The sequence below is a fragment of the Columba livia genome, chromosome 2 (assembly GCF_036013475.1).
Source record: "Columba livia isolate bColLiv1 breed racing homer chromosome 2, bColLiv1.pat.W.v2, whole genome shotgun sequence".
NCBI classification, from domain to species: Eukaryota; Metazoa; Chordata; class Aves; order Columbiformes; family Columbidae; genus Columba; species Columba livia.
The window spans coordinates 138402557-138424886 of record NC_088603.1 but is presented as its reverse complement, the minus strand read 5'-3'; the positions used below and the strand labels follow the sequence as shown (position 1 = coordinate 138424886).

At 38.4% G+C, this 22330-nt stretch overlaps 1 protein-coding gene across 5 annotated transcripts in view; it reads right to left on the bottom strand.

Moving 5' to 3' along the window:
- Window positions 1-22330, bottom strand: part of PTDSS1 (phosphatidylserine synthase 1) — a 33176-nt gene that overhangs the window by 4388 nt on the left and 6458 nt on the right. For 2 of the 5 annotated variants that reach the window (XM_065054051.1, XM_065054052.1), the window contains exons 2-12: window positions 21898-21989; window positions 20338-20382; window positions 18008-18132; window positions 14630-14788; window positions 11016-11167; window positions 8866-9007; window positions 7728-7840; window positions 6117-6182; window positions 2162-2261; window positions 933-1001; window positions 340-409 (exon numbers count right to left, since the gene is read on the bottom strand). In XM_065054051.1, coding sequence (XP_064910123.1) covers window positions 340-409; window positions 933-1001; window positions 2162-2261; window positions 6117-6182; window positions 7728-7840; window positions 8866-9007; window positions 11016-11167; window positions 14630-14788; window positions 18008-18132; window positions 20338-20382; window positions 21898-21989 — 1133 coding nt within the window. The remainder of the gene's footprint in view (window positions 1-339; window positions 410-932; window positions 1002-2161; window positions 2262-6116; window positions 6183-7727; window positions 7841-8865; window positions 9008-11015; window positions 11168-14629; window positions 14789-18007; window positions 18133-20337; window positions 20383-21897; window positions 21990-22330) is intronic. The other 3 variants (XM_065054055.1, XM_065054054.1, XM_065054053.1) reach the window with 2 other exon arrangements.

Below are 22330 nucleotides of genomic sequence, written 5' to 3'. Positions count from 1 at the left end.
ACAATTCACTTTCATATGCTTCAAATCAAACATGCACTGTTCAGACAGAAAACCTGTCCGCAAGAGTTATGAAATGCATAATGTCCTAAACTCACAATAATGGCCTGGAATAGAGGCAGAAAAATTCAGGTGCTTCATTGAAAAACAAACATATTTCCAAGAGTTAGAAGAAAAAAGGTAGTAAATCCAAATAGCTTTTCAGATGATTTATTTGTATAGCTCCTGCAGGGATGTTTATATAAGTCCAGTTGTCGCCAAGATAAGTTTCTCAAGCACCATTTCCTAGTACTGAGCCTTAATGCTACCACTTCAGGAATATAGGTACAAAAGTGCCAATACCTCTACTGAATTTAGAATGAAGCCAGGAAGCATCTGGACTGTAAGGGCTGTCTTCGCTTTCTGATAAGGTCTGCAAAAACAAGAAAGACACATGTCATTGGATGCTGATTCTTGTGATCAGCACGTCAGTTCAAAATTAGACTTGTAAATTTAAACTGTGGCAGAAGTCCCCATAAAACTCAGCCACTACTGAGGACTTCTCCCTTCCCAGTTAGAAGGTGCAATGCAGATGATACAGTAAGAACTCGCCCCTTGCCATGTGACCTGTTGTGTAACCAAGTATTCTTAATATTCCCCTAGCATTCCACCTGTACAATGGGAACATTAGCTAACCATTCATCCCTGAATGCTTTGCTAAACTTACAGCCTCATTTTGAGTAACTAAGAGGACAGCATTCTTTAGAAACCACAGTGTAATTTGGGATCTGTCCAAGGACTGCTGAATTCAGAGTTCTTTCTATTGACTTCAGTTAGACTCTGGACCATCCCCCTTCACCCCTATTTATACTACTTCTGGTAAAGAATTCTAATATCTAGGAGCATTGCAGTTTTAACACTGGTACTAAACAAAAACAGGCTTCCTAATAAAATACCTTTTCTCGGTGGCCGTAGTATTCTGCGTACCAAACCATACCATATAAACACAGGAAAGTTGTAAAGGCCTAAACAAAGGAAGAAAAAGAAAAAATCCGTAAAACTTTTCCTATATTCCCTGCTGGTTCAAGGTCTCAGAGTACCTGGAGATTTTGTGTTCGGAAACTTTCATGCTCTGTTTCTCTCTGCACCTTTTGTCAGGATGAGTAAGACTCATGTTTCAACTGCAGGGTACCCACACACTTCGCCACCATGGGGTGTGCAGAGCAGTTCTCACCGGGAGCATGAGAATACATACGGATCGCTCACATACATGCAGGATACATGTCAGTATGATTCCTGTCATCACCCTGTAGATTCAAAGGCAGCTGGTAGGCATTCGTAGGTATATTACGAAGAATAACCAGTCTGGGAAAAAAACAAATTCTCCTTTTCCCTGCCCCATGCTTCAGGCTGGGTTACGTGTTTGGTTTTGTGGTGCTCTGATCTGGGAAGCAATTCAACAATGTTCCTCTCTGAAGTTTTGGGAATAAAATCGTCATGTGAAATAGGAGAATAATAAATTCTGACTCCCTATCACCTGTTTGAGCTGTGTTCCCAGCTAAAAGGGAGAAGTATTTATCTGTCAGCCCATTATAAATGCCTTATTTTTCACTGACCATTAAAAATGTGTTCGGCATCAGAGCTACAAGTCTGGCAAGAAAAACATGCATTTACTGTTATAAAATGGGCATTTCATGCTGCATTTGCAGTAATCACACTGAAGTACAGAAAGTAGCAGGCTGAGTAAGAATGATTTGCCTGATAAAGTAGGGTTGTGTATGTAGTTATAAGACTTCAGTGTGAAACAACATGCATTACTTACTAATGCTATTCATTAACTTCTGTTCCTGTCAGTGGGCACTATAGCGAGCACAACCAAAGTCAGCCTCAATTGAACTGACATTTTCTCTCATAAAACTCCCTGTAACTAGTGTTTGTTTCACTGTTAAGCACTGGTGAAGTTGCTATATTCTGCTATGTCAAGTAATAAGAAAAAAAGTAATTTAGTCCCTTCAAAGTGGGTTATAAACAATCTAGCATTTGCTTTTCCGAGGTCATGCACAATGCTCTTCCCCAGCATTCCCACACAATGATCCCCTGCTGCCAGTGTTACAGGGAGGAAGCTATTGAAATGCTTTCAATGCTTTTGCCATGCTTCATGTTTCACATAAGAAATCTCACTTACCACACAGAGAAGCCAAAACACAACATACAGTATTTGTGTTTTGGAAAAAAGATCCTGTCCAAACTTTATGCACACAATAGCTTCAAGGAAAGCAATAACCCTGTGGTTAAATGAAAGAGAGGGAGGGAAAATGTGGTTACAAATACTCAGGGTTTAACTCACATGTTCCCAACGCAAGCTGTTAGCTCTAAACAAGCACTACTCTCTAGCCAGCACACACCTCCCCAACACCACTGTTAACTGAAATTTATTTTTCTTTCTAAACTTTTCTTCAGCATAAACAGCATACAAGAAGTGACCAACTGGCAGTTCACAATTCCACAAGCCTTTGCTTGTCCAGGGAGCAAGCAGGAGCATGTGCCAATAGCAGAGAATTTCTGTTTATACCTATTACTGTTTTTCAGCCCTCACCAGATATAAATTTATTTTCCATGCTGAACAACCAACAGATGCCCTGTTGGGTAAACTAAGACTGTGCTTTGGGTGTTTCTCTACTGGATGTAAATTTACTAAAATTCTAGGTAGGCTTGCTTCAAATAGATTTTAATGAGAAAATTAACATGAAACAGCATTTCAAATCCTCTGAGAATCCATGCATTTGCTCTGGTTTATGTGTAAACTTAGGTCCACACCATAGCATCAGATAATTTAAGGAGAAATAAGAGAGGAAAAATTGCAGTATTTACTTTCCCTTCTGGCATTTTTAAGAACAAAATCAAGTATCCCCAGCTCTTTCCCTGTAACCAGATGTTTACATCTTTTCAGGCTCAAAGCTAAGGAGGCTTGTACACCACTTGATGTGGAACAAGGGATTATGAACCCAAAGTTTCCATTACCTTCCATGGAAATATATTTAGTTGGTATAGGTCCTGGACCCAAAATTTCATATTTCTAACAAATACAAGCGTAGAAACATGACTAGTGGAGCAAAAATGCAGAAAATTGACTCTTCAAGCTAGAGCAAATAATGAAGAAAACTATTCAATTTCTGCAAGTTTAATATTAAACTTGCTCAGTAGTGACTTTGAGGCTGTACATATGAGCACATGCATGAAAACTCCTCGTCAAACACAGGTACACTTAACATGGGGTCAAATGTTCCAGTCTCCCAAGGTCAATGCTGCAGGAACACATTCCCTGCCAGCACTGACCACAACAAGGGAGTTGTTAAAACCAGCTTTACTGCCTGGCAGACAGGACCCTGCTCCCTCCGTCAAAGAGGGAGGAAAGATGCATGCATGACTTAACCACTGGCACTGCAGAGATGGTCCTGGTGTCAATAGCAAATTACAGCTTTCTCTGCACCATCTAATATAACTTGCAGGGTGATGAGTGAGCCCAAAACTTAGAATTGTGGAGTTAACACCTAATTGGACAATAACGCAAATTATCAAGGTACATATTAGTAAAAACTTGAGAGCAGTGTTACTCTGTTGGGTCACTGACTATTTTTAATTTTGGTTTTGTGTTATTTTTCCTGATCCAGCTGCAGATTAAAAAAATAGTTAAACTAGAAGTACAGCAGTAGGAACAGAAAGGCCACCATCAGGAAACAAACATGGGTATGAGGGTATGATATACTCAAAGGTCTAAACAAAACAACAGGCTGTTTTCAGCAAGCACTCAAAAATCATACAGCTGTTTGTGCTGTATTTATACATTCTTACCATTATTCTTGTCAAGAATACTTGGGTTAAGTGCATTGTACAATAGGACAGCTATTACAGCTAAAGAAGTGGTAAATCAAAAGACAGAAGATGCCACCAGTAAAAAGTGTTGGTGTCCTACTGAAGGGTCATGAGAATACTAAACAGAAGACACTGTAAGCTTTTATTCAGTCCAAATGGTCTTGTAACATTCTAACGTATACTCCTTTTTGAAAGGCTTCATCTTAATGAAAATTGTGCAATCTCCAGCAGAGCTGTTGCACTGGCCTTGTTCATGCCTTACATCACTTACTGTCCACCTATTGAGAGCGACTCTAGAGTATGTGAAAAGTCACAGAGAACACAGTTTCGTGCTAATGCAAGGCACTAATTTTAATAATTCCCATGGTTTTGCCATTACATATTTAATTTGTGCCTTTATAAGTGTTTCTTCATCACCACAGATATGAATATTCTATATACTTGCTTTTAATTGCTTCAGAAATTAGATTCTGGATAGTTATTACTGGTAGAGTGCTGCTTTTCCAACAAACAACAGGAACTCCTGGTGTTGCTCTTTTTTTCTTGCAGACTACAGATGTAAGCAGTATCGAGGAGAATACTTCATGCACATTTCCCACTATTAGATTGGGCTATAGATTAATATTCTATTGCAGTTCTTGTTATATGATCATAAAGAGATATTTGGGCTTCTATTTATTGACAGATATCACACTAATGTGTTTAGGGAGAGCTTTAAACCAAGGATGATGGTTTCTGTAAACCGTAACAATTTTTTAGAGCCAGAAGGCAAACATTCAGCATCGTATTTCCCTTCAATTTGCAAAAGAATACATTTACATTCTGTCTCTCAGATGAAACAGGTTACTCTGTCATGATAATAAAAAAAAAAATCCAATGCCCTTTTAATGATTGTGTACGTTACAGACTCTCTTTAGGAATAACAATGCAGGAGGTTTAGGCCTACAGAAAAATATTATCATCTCCTACCCAGTAACAGTAAAACTAAATAGAGTTACTACCTTTTGTATGTCCACTGGGTGTTACGGTCATGAGTTGAAGACAGTAACAGATCCATTGAGGAAGGTGTTAAGTCAGTGAAAGAGGTGAATATGTAAGCCTAGCCAAACCCAAGGAGACACGTGTCATGTTCTCCAGGGTACATCTAAAACAAGAGTAGAAATACCTGCAATTACATTGCAGCATGCTCGTCTCTAACCTCAAACGCTGAGATAAGGGTATTCTTTATGATGGTGTACTGCACCTGGAAACATGCCTTCCAGCCCAGCACTCCTCTTAAAACTCTGTAACATCCCTAAGCCTAACAGTAAAGATGAGATAAGTTTGCCAGAGCACTGTGTCTAAATTAGATCTGAGTATTTTATGGCTCATTTAAATGCTATTCCAATTTAAAACAGCAATAGATTCTTCTATTCAAGATGAAAAAGGTTCAGACAATTCTGGAAATAAGACAAACACTAATCTTGACAGAGAGAATGAAATGGCAGCTTTAATTTAAAATCATTGCCATCAAACATTAACTTCTTTAATAGTTTCTTAAAATACATATTTTTTTTCTTTAATATGTGATTCAGAATTTTTTATGTTTTCCCGTTTGTAAGCTTCCAAGTCACAAATCAAGAGACACTATTACACTGCTTATTTATAGAACACTTTTACAATGCCACAATAGGATATGCTTCAAGTTTCCAGAACAGTACATTTGAGTCAAGCCATCTAGAGAACGAAGCTCTCACCAGAATCAATCATGCAAACTCTTCATTTAAAGGTCTCCTCCAAGAGACTTGTTGAAAGAGATTATTGCCCAGGTAACCATTGTTCATAGCGTTATTCTTTTCCTTCTTTGAGAACAGAACAAAAATAGTTGATATCTGTGGTTTATTTCACTGTCTTCAGTTGTGATTCCGCTAACAGTGTCAATGCCCACCTAGATGGCCAGGTAAACGTTGCCTCAGTGACGGGCAAGCGGTAAAGGCAAATTTTTTATCCCTCTCACCTGACTGAAAATATGGGCTGCAAGGCCAACGCTACTTTGAAGCCGCCTAGCTTTATCCCGCAGTTCCTAGTTCTCTTCCTTCTGTTCTTTTCCTTACTCATTCCATCACTTCCCATATTCTACCTCCAAATCCAGGACTTTCCTTTGCCCGACCTTGTTCTTTATACTAAAACCAACACAAGACAAGGACTGGCTTCATGCAAAGCCTGATTCTGTGCTGGACTCAGGCTTAACACTTGTCCAAGTGCTACAAGACTGCAGCAACACTTACCCGAACACCCAGCACTGAGTTCCCACCCTCTTGCACTGTGTATCTGTGAGGTACGCATAGTATTGCCTGAGAAGGGAAACAAGAAAATTCCTCAGTCACCTTAAAAGTCCGCAGAGTATTTACATTTAGAAAACAAGTTTAGGTTACAAATCTATACCTATACTGAAAATGGCGTGCTGATGGTTAAAATCACATGCAATCATGCTGGATACCTACCAGATGGTTTCAATTCTAGTAGGACAGATTATCACATAGATCAAGTAGCTTGAAGCAACACAGAAAACAATCCTGAGAGCGAGGACTGGGAAAGTACCCAAACTAGTAAAATAACAAAGTGAATTTGTCTCCTGCCTCTCCACTGAATCTCCAATTCTTTCAGGCAAAGTGCAACAGCTTTGAAAGAATTAGAGAAACGCCCACTTTTTCCACAGTTTGTCTTTAATTTATTAGCAATTGCATTTTCTTGAGAGATGTAGGTTGGAATCTTCAAAGAAACTGAATATAGCTATTCCATATCCTGGGCGAGTGCTCTAACTACTGGCATGTTTTCCTCTCAAGAACAGAGGAGATTTTCTCACTATTTTGGAAACAGTCTGGAGACTGTTCTGTTCTTCATGTTCTTATGCTCCTAAATTTTAAGAGTTTTGAGTGAAATTCTGAAGAATTGGGACCAAAATTCCTTTTCTCAGTCTCTGAATTCCACTGACAGATGGGGAAGACAAGTGTTATTAATCTCACAATACAAGGATTGTTTAAGAATAAAGACTTCTACAGATTAGCAAGTGCCATAAAAATACTTAAAAGTTCATCTATACAGGATCTTAGAAGATGTTTAAGGTGATTTAACTAACAGTGTGGAATCAGCGCACATAACTTCAGACACTAACAGCTGTATTTCAGGAATAAACCAAGGCATGGTTGCCATTTAAGTGTCCAAGGTAACACAACTTTCCTCATGAATAGTAAATTCCCTGCCTCTGATTTCAGAACTATGTGCATTCTGTCTACCTCCTGCTAGTTCACAAGAAAATAAAAAAAAAAAAAAAAAAATCAAGGGGACTCTGCTAACAATGTGAAACAGTGTGCGTGACTAAAAGCAGGTTAATATTTCTATACAACTGTTAACACTGCATATATACTGTTCAGTCATTCAGAATATGGCAATGCTCTCTTTTCCTATAACATGCTAATAGTGCCTGTAGATAAACAGAATAACAGTTTCAGTCAGAAAACCCAACAGTTATATTTTTCCTCATCTACACTTTTGTGAACATCCAACTCATCAGCTTCAATACCTTCACATATAATCCTTGGGGGTAACATATGCAGTGAACCCACAAAACAGGGAGGTGCTTTACAAGCAGAAGATAGAAAAGACTGGTTCTGCATCCCTATGGAAACACAGATGTTTATATACATTTAACTTTATTAGTCCACTTGTCAGAGAATACACTCTATTGAAAAGTGATAATCGTTTTGCTTTTCGTGGTAGAGAAAACAAACTTCTTCAGATGTGCTCTACTTACTCACAAACTAATATATGCAGTTCTTGGGTGCCTAGAAGTCAAGCTCCCTTAAACCAAAGAAAAAACACCATGGCAACAAAATTACCTTACAGTGGGTGCTGTAATGATACCTATGAAGAGAATTCTCCCCCAGCTTAAAGGATGGCTTGCTTGGAACACAAAGATATGTTTTAAAAAGAAAGTGTTCAACTCAGTCAGCTAAAAAAAAAACCAAAACAAAACAAAAGTTAGTGTTCAACTTTGTAACCCTTAAGTTACTACAGAAAATGTGCAAATATTAATATGAGAGCTAAAACACAGAAGTAAAACTATTTATGCTCTACTATAGCCCTACCGGTTAGATCAAGGCTTGAAAGAGTCTGAGACTTCTGTTCTAGGACAAGCAACAAATATACTAGTAAAACAAAGAATTCTCCTCTATTAAAGTATTTGCTCTCCTTCCAGAAACCCATTAAGGGATCAGACACTAATTCACATTTCACAGGTCTTCTGATAGCTTTAATATCCTAAATCAGGTATGAATGACTAAGGTAAATTTATTAAAGGAGTAGAAAATATCATATTAAAAAAATATATATACCAATATATGTACACTAATGGTTCTCCTTTTAAAAACTAAATTTAGCGAATTAAAAAAAAAAGTTTTAGTGAAGTCTGCTAGCATTTGTATGATGAAATACTGAAGCAGTTGGGACATATTATGGAGTCTTGCCAGATCAAGACCAGAACTCAGACTACCAGTGACCCATCCAACAGTCAATGGGAAAGAAGAAGAAGAAGAAGAAGAAAAAAAAAAACAACAAAAAACCCCCAAAACAACAACAACAAACCCACACACCAAAACCCCACAAAAACACAATAATAAACAAAAAACCTCCCACCAACGAACCAACAAAAACCCTCATACAAAAAAAAACAAAAAAACCCAACAAAACAAAACAATTAAAAAGCCACTGTCTAGCCATTTAAAAAAAAAAACAAACTATCAATTGCAAAGAACAATCTGCCACATTTGTCTTTTTTTTCCCCCCACAGATTCTGTAATTACACTCCTGAACTATCACATAACTGCCACGAACAAAGCCCTGACCAATCCTGTATTATCAATTCACTTAACTGCGTATTTCAATGATGGACATACATTGCATTAGAATATCTTCCAGCCAAACACAGCCAATAAGTAACCGAGCTGATGGCAGCTTTGATTTCACAGAATTTCTTACCTGCCAAATGATCATGAAAAGGTAGATTCCAGCCACTCTTTGAAATGAAGACTTAGGGTCAAACCAGCGGACATAGGTCCAGCTGGCTGGGGTGAATTGTAACACAGCTCTTTTGATTTTCCCTGTGGTTGTGTGAATGTCCCTAGAAAAAGAGAACGGCTGGAATAAATAAAACGAATATGCAAGAAAAAAAAAAAAAAAGGCAGCACAATAGTCACGTTACTGATGTTTCAGAACAATCACACTTTTCACTGGACAGCAGACATCTTCACAGACACAACTGTGTAGCAGGCAAGGGTGAATTAAGAAATATAATATAATCTATTAAGCACTTCAGTCAGGGTGCATTCTGCTATGCAAGTCCACCCTCTGCTATCCTCAGCCAGTAAATAACTACAAAACGTATCTATCATTCTCTCCATGAAGGAAAGAAACAAGGATTGTGATTCTGCACCTCCCTTGGAAGATGTAAAGGATATTTCTTCCTAGTCTATGCTGCTATTGCTCTTATCCCAAAGACTCTTTGTTCTAGAGCTCACTGACATCAATCCTTCAAGAATCTGTGAGATTAATTATTCATTAATTGTATAAGGGGCTGGCTTCACAGATTTGAAAATGCTGCACTTCCAGCACACACAACACCCGCTGTTCTGATATTAGATGCACACAAATCTTCTGGAGAGATGTGATAGCACTGTTAAAAGCTAGAAAGCTTTTAAATTCCCTTTTGAAAGGGGATATGAATGGAGGTTCATCTGACAGACATGTTACTGGTTCTTGCTTTTGATAACATTAATGCAGATGAGCAACAGCATCCAAAGGACAGGGAATGTAAGAAAAACTCAAGTTTGCTTTTCTGAAGGAAGACCAGCATGGCTACAAGTCAGTTTTCACTCTATTATTTCACCAGCCCTTCTGGACAAAAAAGGAGATTCAGATTTTATTTCTGATACTTGCACTGTTTTAGGCTAGTGTGATCTTATGTCAGGAGGAACCTTCTGATCTTTAAGATCTGTGCTTATTCAACCAAAAAAAAAAAAAAAAAAGAAAAAAAGAAAAAGAAAACAAAAGTAAAACCTTCTAATTCTATGCAGCTCCTCTTCATATTAAAGGACAAAAAAAATCTACTTTAAAATAACATGAGGAAAAATTATTCCACAAAGACAGTAAAGACTAATCCTGACATAGATATTCTGCTGTTTTAAGTGAACTCTCTAAAAACAGAGGGACCATCAACTCTTTAACGCTCATTATTCTTCCTGAACTGAAATGCAGGAAAATTGAATTGAGACTAACGGTTGGATGTTTCTCAAAGCAAATAGCAAATTTGTGAGTAATAAAACAAAGCAGTACTGAAGTTAATGTAGAGTACAAGTTTGGAAGTCAAGAATTGAGCTCCTTTTCCATCTCTCAAGACAACATCCTTTGGCAATTCATTGTATTTGATCCTATTTGATCTATATCATTGGTAACACACAGATAACCATGCTCACCACCAGCTGGCAGGGAAGGAGGCAAGATGGGGGCAAAAAAATATGGAAGAAATCATACCTGGACAGCCAGGACCTGACACTTGCTAGGCTGCAAGCCATTGACCCTTTACACAACAAATGCTACTTTATTTTGCAATTACTCCATTTACTTTAGAAGGTCAGCAATGGGGTAAGGCAATTCACAGCACACGTACAATCAGCCTAATTCCTCTTCAGCAATTACAACTAGCACTGGCAGATTGCCACGCTAATGCCTCAAAGTGAGCCCAAATCTAGTTCAAAAGCATCGTATAATGAGATAACTATTACAATTTGTTTTTTTCACAGCCTTCTTCAAACTCTTGCTCGTACAAAATAAACTGACACGGCAAATAGCTTTACTACTTTATATTTTCATTTGGCATCAATGCTTGAAACTTAGATTGCAAAGGAAAATTATATATATACATATTTACAAATATATGCTGTACAGTCACATTACTATGAAATGGATTTTTATAATTTAACATAAATTTACAGCATTGTTAGCACATGTAGATTGCATGCTATTTCTATACCACATGAATTTTACATATTCAAAGAAGAATGTATATTAAATTCATTTCCTTGGGAAACAGAACACCAAACAATGTTTATCAAGCTTTAATTTAGACCTACTTGAAGCTTGCCCAGTGATAGGTCCTCATCTCCAAGAAACGACAAACTACCATGCCCAACCAGATGCCACCCCCGTTACAAAGCAGGATGTCCAAAATGACTTGATCCCACCAGCATTCAGCAAAATTAGGCAGAAGATGCATGAAGAAGAGCTACAGAATACAGCAAAAAGATTCTGGGTGAGGAACAGAACAGAATTCATATAAATAAACTTTTTAAGTACACATTGAAAAATCAGCTTTTCAGTACTTGTCATACTTCAAGGACACAAGCCACAACCACTGAAATTTTATGGGGATCCTTCCATTAACTTCAGGAGGCCTTGGACTGAACCACATGAGACAGAGGTTTCCTTCTCATCATTCCCTGTTGGGACTCTGCTGTGTATAAGGATATCACGCAGCTCTTAGCCTCTCAAAGATGCTACACAGAACATTCATAGAAATGCATGAAACAAGCAAAACTACAGCATTTCTTGGAAAAAGGAAGATATCTTGTGCTTTAAAAAAAAATAAATTGAAGAGAATCTTTGATTTCTGCTAAGTAGTTTTAAGAGGTCTGTTTTCTAAACCAGCAACAAGATGCAGTAAGTAGAATGGATACATTTGTCACAACTGTCAGTACTAAAGCATATTGGAGTTCAGGAGTTAACACTTGCTCTATTTCAAAACCCTTTCTTTCATTTAGTATTCTTAGAAAATTTAGTGACCATAAAAGAGTTCACCAATATTCCAGACACCACAAGCTTTGCTGCTATGCTTGATCCAGAATGGCTCAAAAAGAGGATATTTCACTCTCTCTTCCTACTCGGTCTCTCCTAAGCACTAATGATGAAGGTACTTTCAAAAGGAAGATAATGAAAACTAGGTCAGAAACCAACCAACATCAGACTGAGAAGCTGACACCATCTGGATATACCAAAACATATTCAGTCTCTTAAAGATTTCCCCTGGAAAGAGCACGTATCATTTACCTCTGAAGCAATCTTTTCCTTTCCAAACACTCAACTAAGACCATAACAAGGCATTAAGTAAGGCAAACAGATATATTTATAGACACATTTGACGACTTTACACTTTTGATAGAGTGAAGGAGGACAAGTGGCTAGACCTAAGGCAAGATACAACATAATTTAACTGAGAGCTAGAAATGGATTCAGCAGCTCTCATTCTCCTTTACAAGAAAAATGTATTCTCTATTCTACAAGAAAAATCACAGCAACCCAAAAAATAGACCGAAAAAGTTAGCTGCAAACTGAAAATCAAGACAGCCAAGTGTTAAGCAGTCCCTTTGGAATATTCAAGAAGACACTTAACAAAACACATAGCAAGCTTAAAAATATTCATCCCTCCACAAAAACAGTGCAGTTTTTGTCAGTTAATGTACATACGCTGTGTCTGTTGAAGATTATTGGTATAATTTTGTAAAGTATCTTCTGTTAACAGATGTGTAAATAAAATAATGGAAAAATCAGATGTGAGAAAAGGAACAAGAAGAATGTCTGTATACAGGAAGAATGAACACTGGTCCATTTATAATAACCACAGTTGCTTTGAAAACTCTTGCAGAAGTATATCAAAGCAACTTGTTTTTCTTTGACAACGCTATGGGATTTTCAATGTGGAAAAAATTTGAATTTCTCTTCAGGATCCAAGCTCATTACCCTGTTACATTTTCGTGTTTTAAATTAATTTAACCTGAAAGGGAACTAGGCTACGAATCTCAATCTGCAATAATCCAAAGACACCAGAAGTTACAAATAATAAGGCAGCAAAAGCCAGAGGACAGGTGGTAGCCAGCCCATCTCTAAGGTGCTAGCTGTTTTCTCAGCATGAGAGACCAAGGTCTGTCTGCATCCCAACTTTAATCCGATAGCATGGGGCACGAGCCAAGGGTCCCATTTCAGAATGAGGAGCCAGCTGAAATCCATTAATGCTAACAGTAGATGCACAACTAAATCCCTGTGTAACTGCCTTGATAACTTGGGTAGGTTTCTAATGACTTTCCTGAATCAACGAATTCATTAAAAATCCATTTGAGTGGTGATAACCTTTCTATATGTTGAACCTTACCCAATGCACTATCTGTTCCAATAATATGCCTTTCAACAACAGGGAATACTAGACACCCCATGCGGTGTCAGGTTGAAGACGATGGTTGTGCGATGATTAACTGAATGATAAGAGTGCGAGTGAAACAAATCCAAATTCATTCTTTTCCAGAGGGAAAAAATGAGTACAATAACTAGTAAAGCTGCTTTTTGTGGATGGGTACTTGTGAAATCCCAATCTTAAGCAGTTTCAAAATAGCTCAGAAAACAGCATAACCTTCAATGCCACAGAACAAAAACATGTCTTGAAAAGGAACTCATGGCACCAGTATTTTCAAACCCCGAAGTTTAATTTTAGACAACTAAATCCTTATCTATGTTCCTGAATGACACCTGACTTGTCAGATGAGCCAAGCATTCTCAAGACAGCAAGCTCTACAAAAAACTATGATTTTAAAGACTAAATTCAGGTGTCCACATCTACACTTAGTATTTTAAGTGTGACAAGTCAGTCTGCACTGTTCCAAAAGCTGATACAAACTGGACTTTTTTTCTCTGAATTGTCCAATCAAATAATGTAATTAAATTAAACTCATTTTTATAGAAACATATCCTTGGATTTTAGGTGACATATCTCCTACTCATGAAGCTCTAGGTTACATCCAAATGAAAATATTTAGAGTAGCAATTAATCATCTTGAATTCTTAAAATAGATCTAACAATAATGAGCAGCAGTCCAAACAAAAATCAGCTAAGTCAAGTATCTGTATTTTTAAAATCCAAAATAGGATTTGAAAGTGCCAACTGTCAAATGACCTAAGCACATGCTTGGGAAAACTGTGGTAAAGCTGAATAACAACAGTAAGTCAGTGGTCCTCCAAAGCATGATGCACGGGACTACACTGTGTGTGAACTAGCTTAGATCCATGCCTAGTAAAAAATCACATTTGTATACCAGTGAACATGAATAAACTAGCCTTGTGCAGTACAATTTAACAAAAAAAAAAAAAAAAAAAAAAGGGGGGGCCTCATGACAGAAAACAACACACCAAATGGTGTCTTGCCATTCCATTTAGAATTCTCCTTATGGGTCCTTACACCTTCCTCAGACATCCCTTAACTTCCTTTCACCATACAGTATGTACAACTATACACAATATGTAACACTGTTGTATTTGGGGTAGGAGGATCGTGACAGTAGATCACAGATACTGCAAAGTGGAAAAGGAGAACAACTGCTCTGAATCAGGGAATATCAGTCAACTTTTGAAGTAGCACGAGCATTGACTCCTATAACAGCAGAAAAACAAAGTATGGATGGCACCAACAGGCTGGCCTAGACTTCCCTCCTGTTTGAGTACTAGTAAGTCACTTAGCTAAACCACAGCTTGCTGTTGTCCGTTAATGCAACTGCGTCAATTGCTCAGCATCTGATTTATAAGGTTTAAAATGTAAATCCATACCAAGAACCAGTGAGTCATCCTTCTAGTAACGTGCACACTTCCCCTGAAGAATAATTCAAGTCTCATACATTTGCTTAATTAAGATAAATGGGTGGCCTACCTCAGTGAGTTCCCAGGTGATGCTAATAGTCCAGCACAGCCCATAGCTGCGGATCAGCAAAGCCTTCATAGCCCAGCCCCAGAAATGCCCAAACGCAAATATATCAAAGTGGCTAAGGATTCTCTCCCAGGTGATAACATGACAGTTGACAGCATACTCCTGTTAATACCAAAAAAAAAAACACAAACAAAAACAAACCTCAATGAAAAGGCATCTTCAGAAACACTAGAATGAAGAAACCTCTTTCTGTCCAGTGCAACAAGCCTGAAATTATACAGATATCAAAATATGTTATTCCACTTTTTGTTCCTTCTGATCTTTGTAGAAAAACTTCCAGTGTTAAGACCCAGTGTCTTCACAGTACAGCTCTAATTCAAACGGAGATAGAATAGACCTTGGTTCCTGAAGGAGCACGTATTTCATATGTGACAGAGGAACAGCAGGAGCAATAAAATCAATAACAATAAAACCAGCAAACAACACTCCAGAAAGCAGTTATTTGTTTTTCTTCGGAGTCGTGATTTGAAATAACCACCTTTCCTCATTTTCATGCTGTCTGGTGTTCAGATGTGGCTCATGAGTGGCTAATTCTCACCAGTTTGTGATATTATGTTATCATCTCAATGCTCATCTGAGTATATTTTGTGTCTCATTTTCCTCACCAAAGCAATCTCCCAGATCACATTCGTAGTGCGTAAGTTTGGTCACAGGGCTGAAGGGGGGGCAGGGGGATCAAAGGGAAATTGCAAAAGTTCTGTTACAGATGAGTGGCAGATTCCTTAGGAATATTAATTAGTATTCTAGTGATCAATAACAAAAGAAACATGTTCATAATGTTGTACAGCAAGTGCCAGAAATCACTGCCCAATTAAAAAATATCTGTATGCCATCAGGAAGCTGTACCTGTGGGGCATCTGTGTCTCATCACTGGGCACAAACTGAACTATGCCCAACTGGAAACACAAATTTCTAAAAAATCCCTTCTAAAATATATATTGCCACCTGCAGGTGACAACACATCACTGCTCAGTCCTGTTGAATTAAGAAAGGATTCTCTTTCAGGCCAGAGCTATTGCTAATCCTGTGTAAATGAGCCATGATCAAGTTGAAAAGGAGATGGCAGAGAAACATTTAAATCCTGGTCTCCACACAGAGAAGAATGCACAATTTCACATACACACTCCTCTTATCTCCAATGCTTCCTATCAGGAGGCAGTTAAGTCCTACTATGAAAATGTTAAGTACCTCTTACCGCTGGTGCTCCCTGAAATGAAAGCACAGTACTGCTTCTCACACGTGCCAGTGCTGCTGGACATTCTGAGAAAGACGTACCACCTGTCCTAGGGATGGCAAAGCTGCAGCCCCAGTGCACATGCCCACACAGAGATCTGAAACTGGCACGTTTTGCTGTATTCCCAGTACAACTGGGAACATCTTGGCAGAATGGCAGACAAATCCCCCCACACTAGAGCTTCCTTCCACATTTCTGCTTCTTTTCCCTCATATATAAATGCAGAAAAACATCCAGGTTCAAGTCTCAGGAAGCTCTGATCTGAATTCACTACAGCACCTGGATCTACATGTACACAAAGTGTTAGAGCCACTATGTTGAATTTCCTAACAAAGGCATGAGAAGCACTGAATGTACCATGGAAGGTGCAGGCTCCTAGCTACACCATGATACCTGAAATTCTATCATGAGTGAACACAATGAGGTTACTCCAAAAGTAGACTTTTTTTTTCAGGACTCTTGCTTTTTTGTTTCATTTTAACTGGGGCTTTTTTTCCTCTCCATCTCATCTTTCCAGCTGCAGCTCTTTCAGTCATACAGTGAAATATGTTAAACTTTGTTTAATACTCAAGGAACTTTGCCAGCCCTGTGCAAAAGATCAAGCTGCAGTCTTCATTACAGTTGCACTTTAAAAATTTACTCCAACTTTAAGTGACAGTATCAGGATGGCAAAGTAGTACAGCGTGCTCAGTGTCAGGAAATCTGCTGCACTTTGGCTCTGTGCCAGTAGCAACACCAGTCCTCCCCTGACTTGAGTCTACTTATTTCTGACTTAAATGACAGGAAAGCCAGGTGAATCTGACTTGCTTACCAACAGACTCCTCATGTCAGCTCCGTTTTGTTGCTCAGCAACATCACTAAACCCCCCTGCTCGTGCTCTACTTAGCAATGTGTCCTCCTACCACCTAACAGCAGGCTGCCCACGCCTCACCACCACTGCACAGCTCCTGTAGAATGGAACGTCACAGCCCAACTCTGGATGCTGGAGTTGTACAACACGTACTGCTGATCAGCTGAGGTACAACACCTGAAGCATCCAGAGTTTTCCAGGCAGGGAGCCCTCACTATCGATCAGCCAATGTAAGCTTACTGCACTACAAAGATTTCCATTCACTTTTAGGTGCTACACGGCAGGAGTTTGAAGCCACTGCTGATTAGGTGTTGTGTAGGAGTTTGCATATGCAGTAAATTGCTACTTGCCAAAGATAATCAATTATATTTCCTTCCTCTTGAGGCATAAGTCTGATAACAGCACATGCTACACAATAGGTGGCCACAGTGCACTGATGCACAAACCCAAGGGCAAGGAAGCAACACTGGTCAGATGGTGGGCAGTAACTTGATGCGATAGAGAAGAGGACAGGACTGGCAACTCTTGCCTTACCCTTTTCTGCCTGCCTTCCAACATACCTCACATACTTCTCCCAGCCTCCTTTCACTACCTCAACTTCCTGTGCTGGGGGCCTCTCCTTAAGGGGAAGACCAAGCCTGGCCTTCCACACCACTCCAGATCACAGTCTGTGGAAGTAACTTCCCAATGGTAACAGCAGCAGTGTTTAGCTGGGCAAATGGAAGGCAGCAGAGCCCTGCAGTTGCTGTACCTGGATTTCCACATACTCAGTAGGATGCCAGCCATGTACTAAGCTCACAGCAATAAGGCAAGACCAAAGTTATCTGAGTACAGCATCGTGGCATCAAAAACAAAAAAACAAAAAAACAAACAACAAAACACACAACTGATCTGGGGGACGCATACTGTACAGACCTCATTTAGATACTACCTTGCTAAGTCTATTTTCAGTATCCAGGCTCATATCTGTTAAAGGAATCCAAAGCCATCCCAGTGCAAACATATCTCACACTCCTGACTGCACACTCATCTGAGCCATCTGCATTAGAAAAAATAGAGAAGACTGTTTTCCACACCAATTGATTTCCATGTAAAGAAACAGCAATTGATACTAAAGGCTCACTGACTCTGTCAAGTAGAGACACAAACTTGCATCACTTATGATTTACCCCTTCCCACTCATGTAAAACATGCCTAAAGTAGCCAAAACCTCCCATAAAGTGCCATAGATACATACCATGATATCTGCTTCCCTTGTGGCATATCGAAGATTAGGATCCAGCCAGTACATCACAGCTTTTACCTGCTCGAAGTTAAGGAAGAGCACAAACACCAGGAACAGAAAATAGAGCACACTGAGACCTGCAAAAAGAAGAACCTTTTAAATCATGTTCACTCACAAATGTCCTTGGGACACAGAGAGTCCAAAAAGCTGGTTTCAAAGTGTTGCTCCATACATGCCTGGATTGCACAAACAAGTTTTCTACATATAGTGGCTACATGCAAAAAAGCTCAAGAAACGCGAGTCACATGACAATCTCTGAGCACTCAGCCCTTCATATCACCTCCCGTTTCAAGTGATACATGCTCGACTGCATGAACTCAATCAAAACAAACTCAGTCTTCTTAGTTTAGACGCAGTAGTACAGGGCTGTGATCAGGAAGCTCTTTATTAAGAGATACATTAGGACTCTAGGATTGCATTAGCTCTTTCCTTTGGCTTTAAGAATTCTTCAACTCACTAATGCAAGTGCCTATGACTATATGCAGATTTCAACACAAAGATCAATTTAATAATCCTGCCTGACAATTCTGAACTACGCTGGCAATAAAGAATAGTTATAAATATAAACTAATGCATGCTTGAATTACTTGTGAGCTAGAATATTCACTGTTGGAAGCTTTTAAAGAGAAAGACAATTATGATTTGTTTTCACACCATTATAAATTATGAAACACTACTGCATTTGGGATTACTGCCTCTCTCCTCCCAACATCTGAATATGGATTTTTTTTAAAAGAAGAACTCATTAGAAGATGAGTAGATGAAACTGCTGTTGGGAGCATATCTTTATATTATTCACAAGTTTACAGATATCTAAGACCACATTTGGAAGAGGCATGTAAATACTTGTTCCATACTCTAGCACTCAAACCTGCTTGTGTCCTGCCGCAATGTCAAAGACGGCAGAAAGATTAATGTGAGTAAACTTAGAATCTGCCATCCAAAATAAACTACAGCAATTCTAAGAAGTTATTTTAAACTATATCCAGAACTCACATGTTATCAATCTACAGTGTATGCTAGAGAACAACTTCCGTTCAACTACACACACGAACAGGAAGTATATATAGCGTACTCAGCAGTACATCCTAAAAACACATCAGGTAAACAGATGCCAAACTACTATAAGTACAGCCTGCAGGCAAGGGTACCTCCTGAAATGTTGAGAACACACTGCTCCTGCCTTCCGTCTACTGAACAGGTCCAAGACCTCAAGCATGGCTAAACAAGCAATGCCAGAAGAAGCAGAATTACACAGGGAAAACATGGCTCTTGATTTTGCATGCAGCCTTTGGCTGAAAGTACAAGGGGGTCCAGCTCTAACAGTATCAACATTGAAAATGACCTTTTAATTTACATTTGCTGAAACTTGAAATGAGCAGTACGACCTTTGTTTCCCAAACTTCACAAGGAGCAGGAATCTTTAACACGTACTATCTAATCAACGGTATCTTCTCAATGTCAACAGATGAGTAATCAGCTACTTTGGGAGGCTACTTATTTTTAGCTATATAAGGTGGCGGGAGAGAGAAACATTCAGTCCTCTTAAAAAGAAACAGATCAGCTTTTAAATCAAATGTACCTAGTTCTCTGTAAATGTACTTGAAGCCTAGGATATGCTCTGTGAACCCTGAATTACTTAAAAATAAAATTCCTTATGTTTTTGTAATGTAATTCAGATGTCTAAGAAGCAGGATTTACCTCCGTAAGTTCTGTAGTTAATAGAACTATTTTCCAAACTATTAATGCAACTAATATTTACAGGTATTTCTGCTGAAATTATAAATTACGAATATGAATATATACATTGAGAACATCAATAAATGTATGTTAAGCTACACAATGATACAATTTAACAAACAAGCAATAGCATATTTTGTCAATAATGAAAAGAAGCACCCTGCTAAACTGGATTTAGTTAGAATTCAGATAGTAAATGCAGTAGCTATAAAAAATTTTTGGGGTGGGAAGAGATGACAGTAGGAAGGGCATGGGGGAGGAGATTAGGCAGCATAAACACAAAACAGAATTAAAACAGGGTATCAGAATGAATGATCCCTTTCTGCTGATTTAATTTACACCATCCTGACAGTGTAACTACAATGACATTCTCAAACATAATTAAGATCAGATTATTAGCAACTGCTCAAAAGTGGGAGGGAAGTGACATTCACATAAGTCTGACATACAATTATGTTTCATGACAATTCCACTCATCTGAAAGGTAAAATGGTCAGTCTTGCAGAAGCACTGCAAAAGTCAGAAACACAACTTAAACTTACCAAAAACCATTCTCCATATTGCAGGGTGGGGGCGTGTAAAGGGTCCTGTGGGCAGTAAACAAAAAGCCTATTAGAAGACAGTCACTAAGAAACACATAACCTATTTTTGAGTATATCTCAGACAAGGATTTGGCATGGATCAGTTCTCCATCAAACTATGTAATACACCTGAAGACTGGGGCTCTGTTAAAAAAAATATATATATATGGTCATGGCAGATTTCTGAAAGGAAAAGAAGGCTGCCTGTTAGTAAGATGTAGACAAAATTCTCCATTATTTTGATGGAGTTGTTTCCAGAACAGTAATATGCTGTTTGCTCAGCAAACAACATCTCAGTTGTCACCTAAGGACCTCTTGATCTGGTTTCTGTCCCACAGCTCACACACATCTTGCTTTCAACTATATATAATACAAATTTCAGTGTGTTAGCAAAGCAGCATGGTGCTAAGCCTTCAGGTGACCATGAAATGTTAGCAAACAGGCCTCCTAAAACTTCCAAACTGAGTATCACATCTGACAAGAAGCAAGAAACTTGTGCTCTTTACTTTAGAGCCAGTGATTAAACTGACTTTTTAGATTAAAAACCTCTCCATTAGTGTGAAGAGCAGAGAAGGTAAGTCTAGTGAAACTGGAAAACCTCTAAAAATGAATCATATATTTAGGTAGCAAGAAGTGGCTGAACAAATATTTTCAGCATACAGTGTACACCGCTCTTTCACCACTGTGTACATAAAGCTCATTCTTCTCTGACACTCTTTTCCAGGGATTGCTTAGTGAAAAGTAACGGATTTTTATTTTTTTTTTAAAGGATTTTTAAACTATGAGAAAAATATGTCCCAGCTCTGAACTACAAAGTTGACGTGAGCACCATCACTATTTTTTCCTGAACACTGCCAATCCTGATGTAGTTCAGACTTGCCCCAAGAACTTTGCTCTTGCTGCCATCAATAAGTCAAAATTAAAAATGAATAAATAAATGAAAATAGGAAGACGGCATTTTCTCCACGAAGTGTCACACATGGGTTTTTACCTTTTTGCACTTCCTGCTCCTCACACAATTACCAGAACTTTTGTTCAACTTAAATTTCTACTGAGCAACTGTGGTTTTACATTGTAATGCAACTTAGAACATTTCTAACTATCACTAGCTTCTGGTAAGGTGATTTATGTAAGGTGTCGCATCTCTGAGCATTTGTAGAATGACACTTTTGTTAAAACACACTGAGGGAGACTCCTTTTAAACATCATTTAAGGATCTGGCAGTATCATTACTTAGCAACCTGTGCTGAAGCTGCTCACCTGCAAATAGAGACACTGATTTGGAAAATCTGACTTCCTTGTTAGACACAGACAAGCTATAAATAACTCGCATTTTACTGTTATCTCTGCTCAGTGTGATTGCAGCCTATTTTTAGACTGCTCCTTAACATAAAAGAATTCAAAAGCATAAAAGAAAAAATACATTTAAAAGTGGTACTTTAACAAAAATAAAAACAAATATAGTGGCAATAAAAATAAATTCAAATGAAATGAAGTTTAAACAGTATAAACCTTACTTACCATTTGGAAAAGCTAGAACACTGATGATTAGAAAGAAGAAAATAACAGAAAGGATACCCCTCCAAATATTATCCTCCGGGACAGAATCATCCCTGAAGAAAGAGACATCAAAGCGTTAAAGACCACTATAAAGATGGAGTTAAAAGGCTCTGAAGATATGATGCTATTTAAATAAAGACTATACAGAAATAAGTATAAGAAATGAGCATGCTGGTTGTATAACAAGTCAGGATAGTAGCTGCACTGAATGATTTTCACTCTGTACTTCTGGGTATCCCTTTCTTACCAGAGAGATAAACATATAATCAATACATGTAAGCCATACGTATTGTTAGAGGTCACAGAATCACAGAATGTCAGGGATTGGAAGGGACCTCAAAAGATCTAGTCCAGTTCCACCACCAGAGCAGGAACACCTGGATGATGTTACACA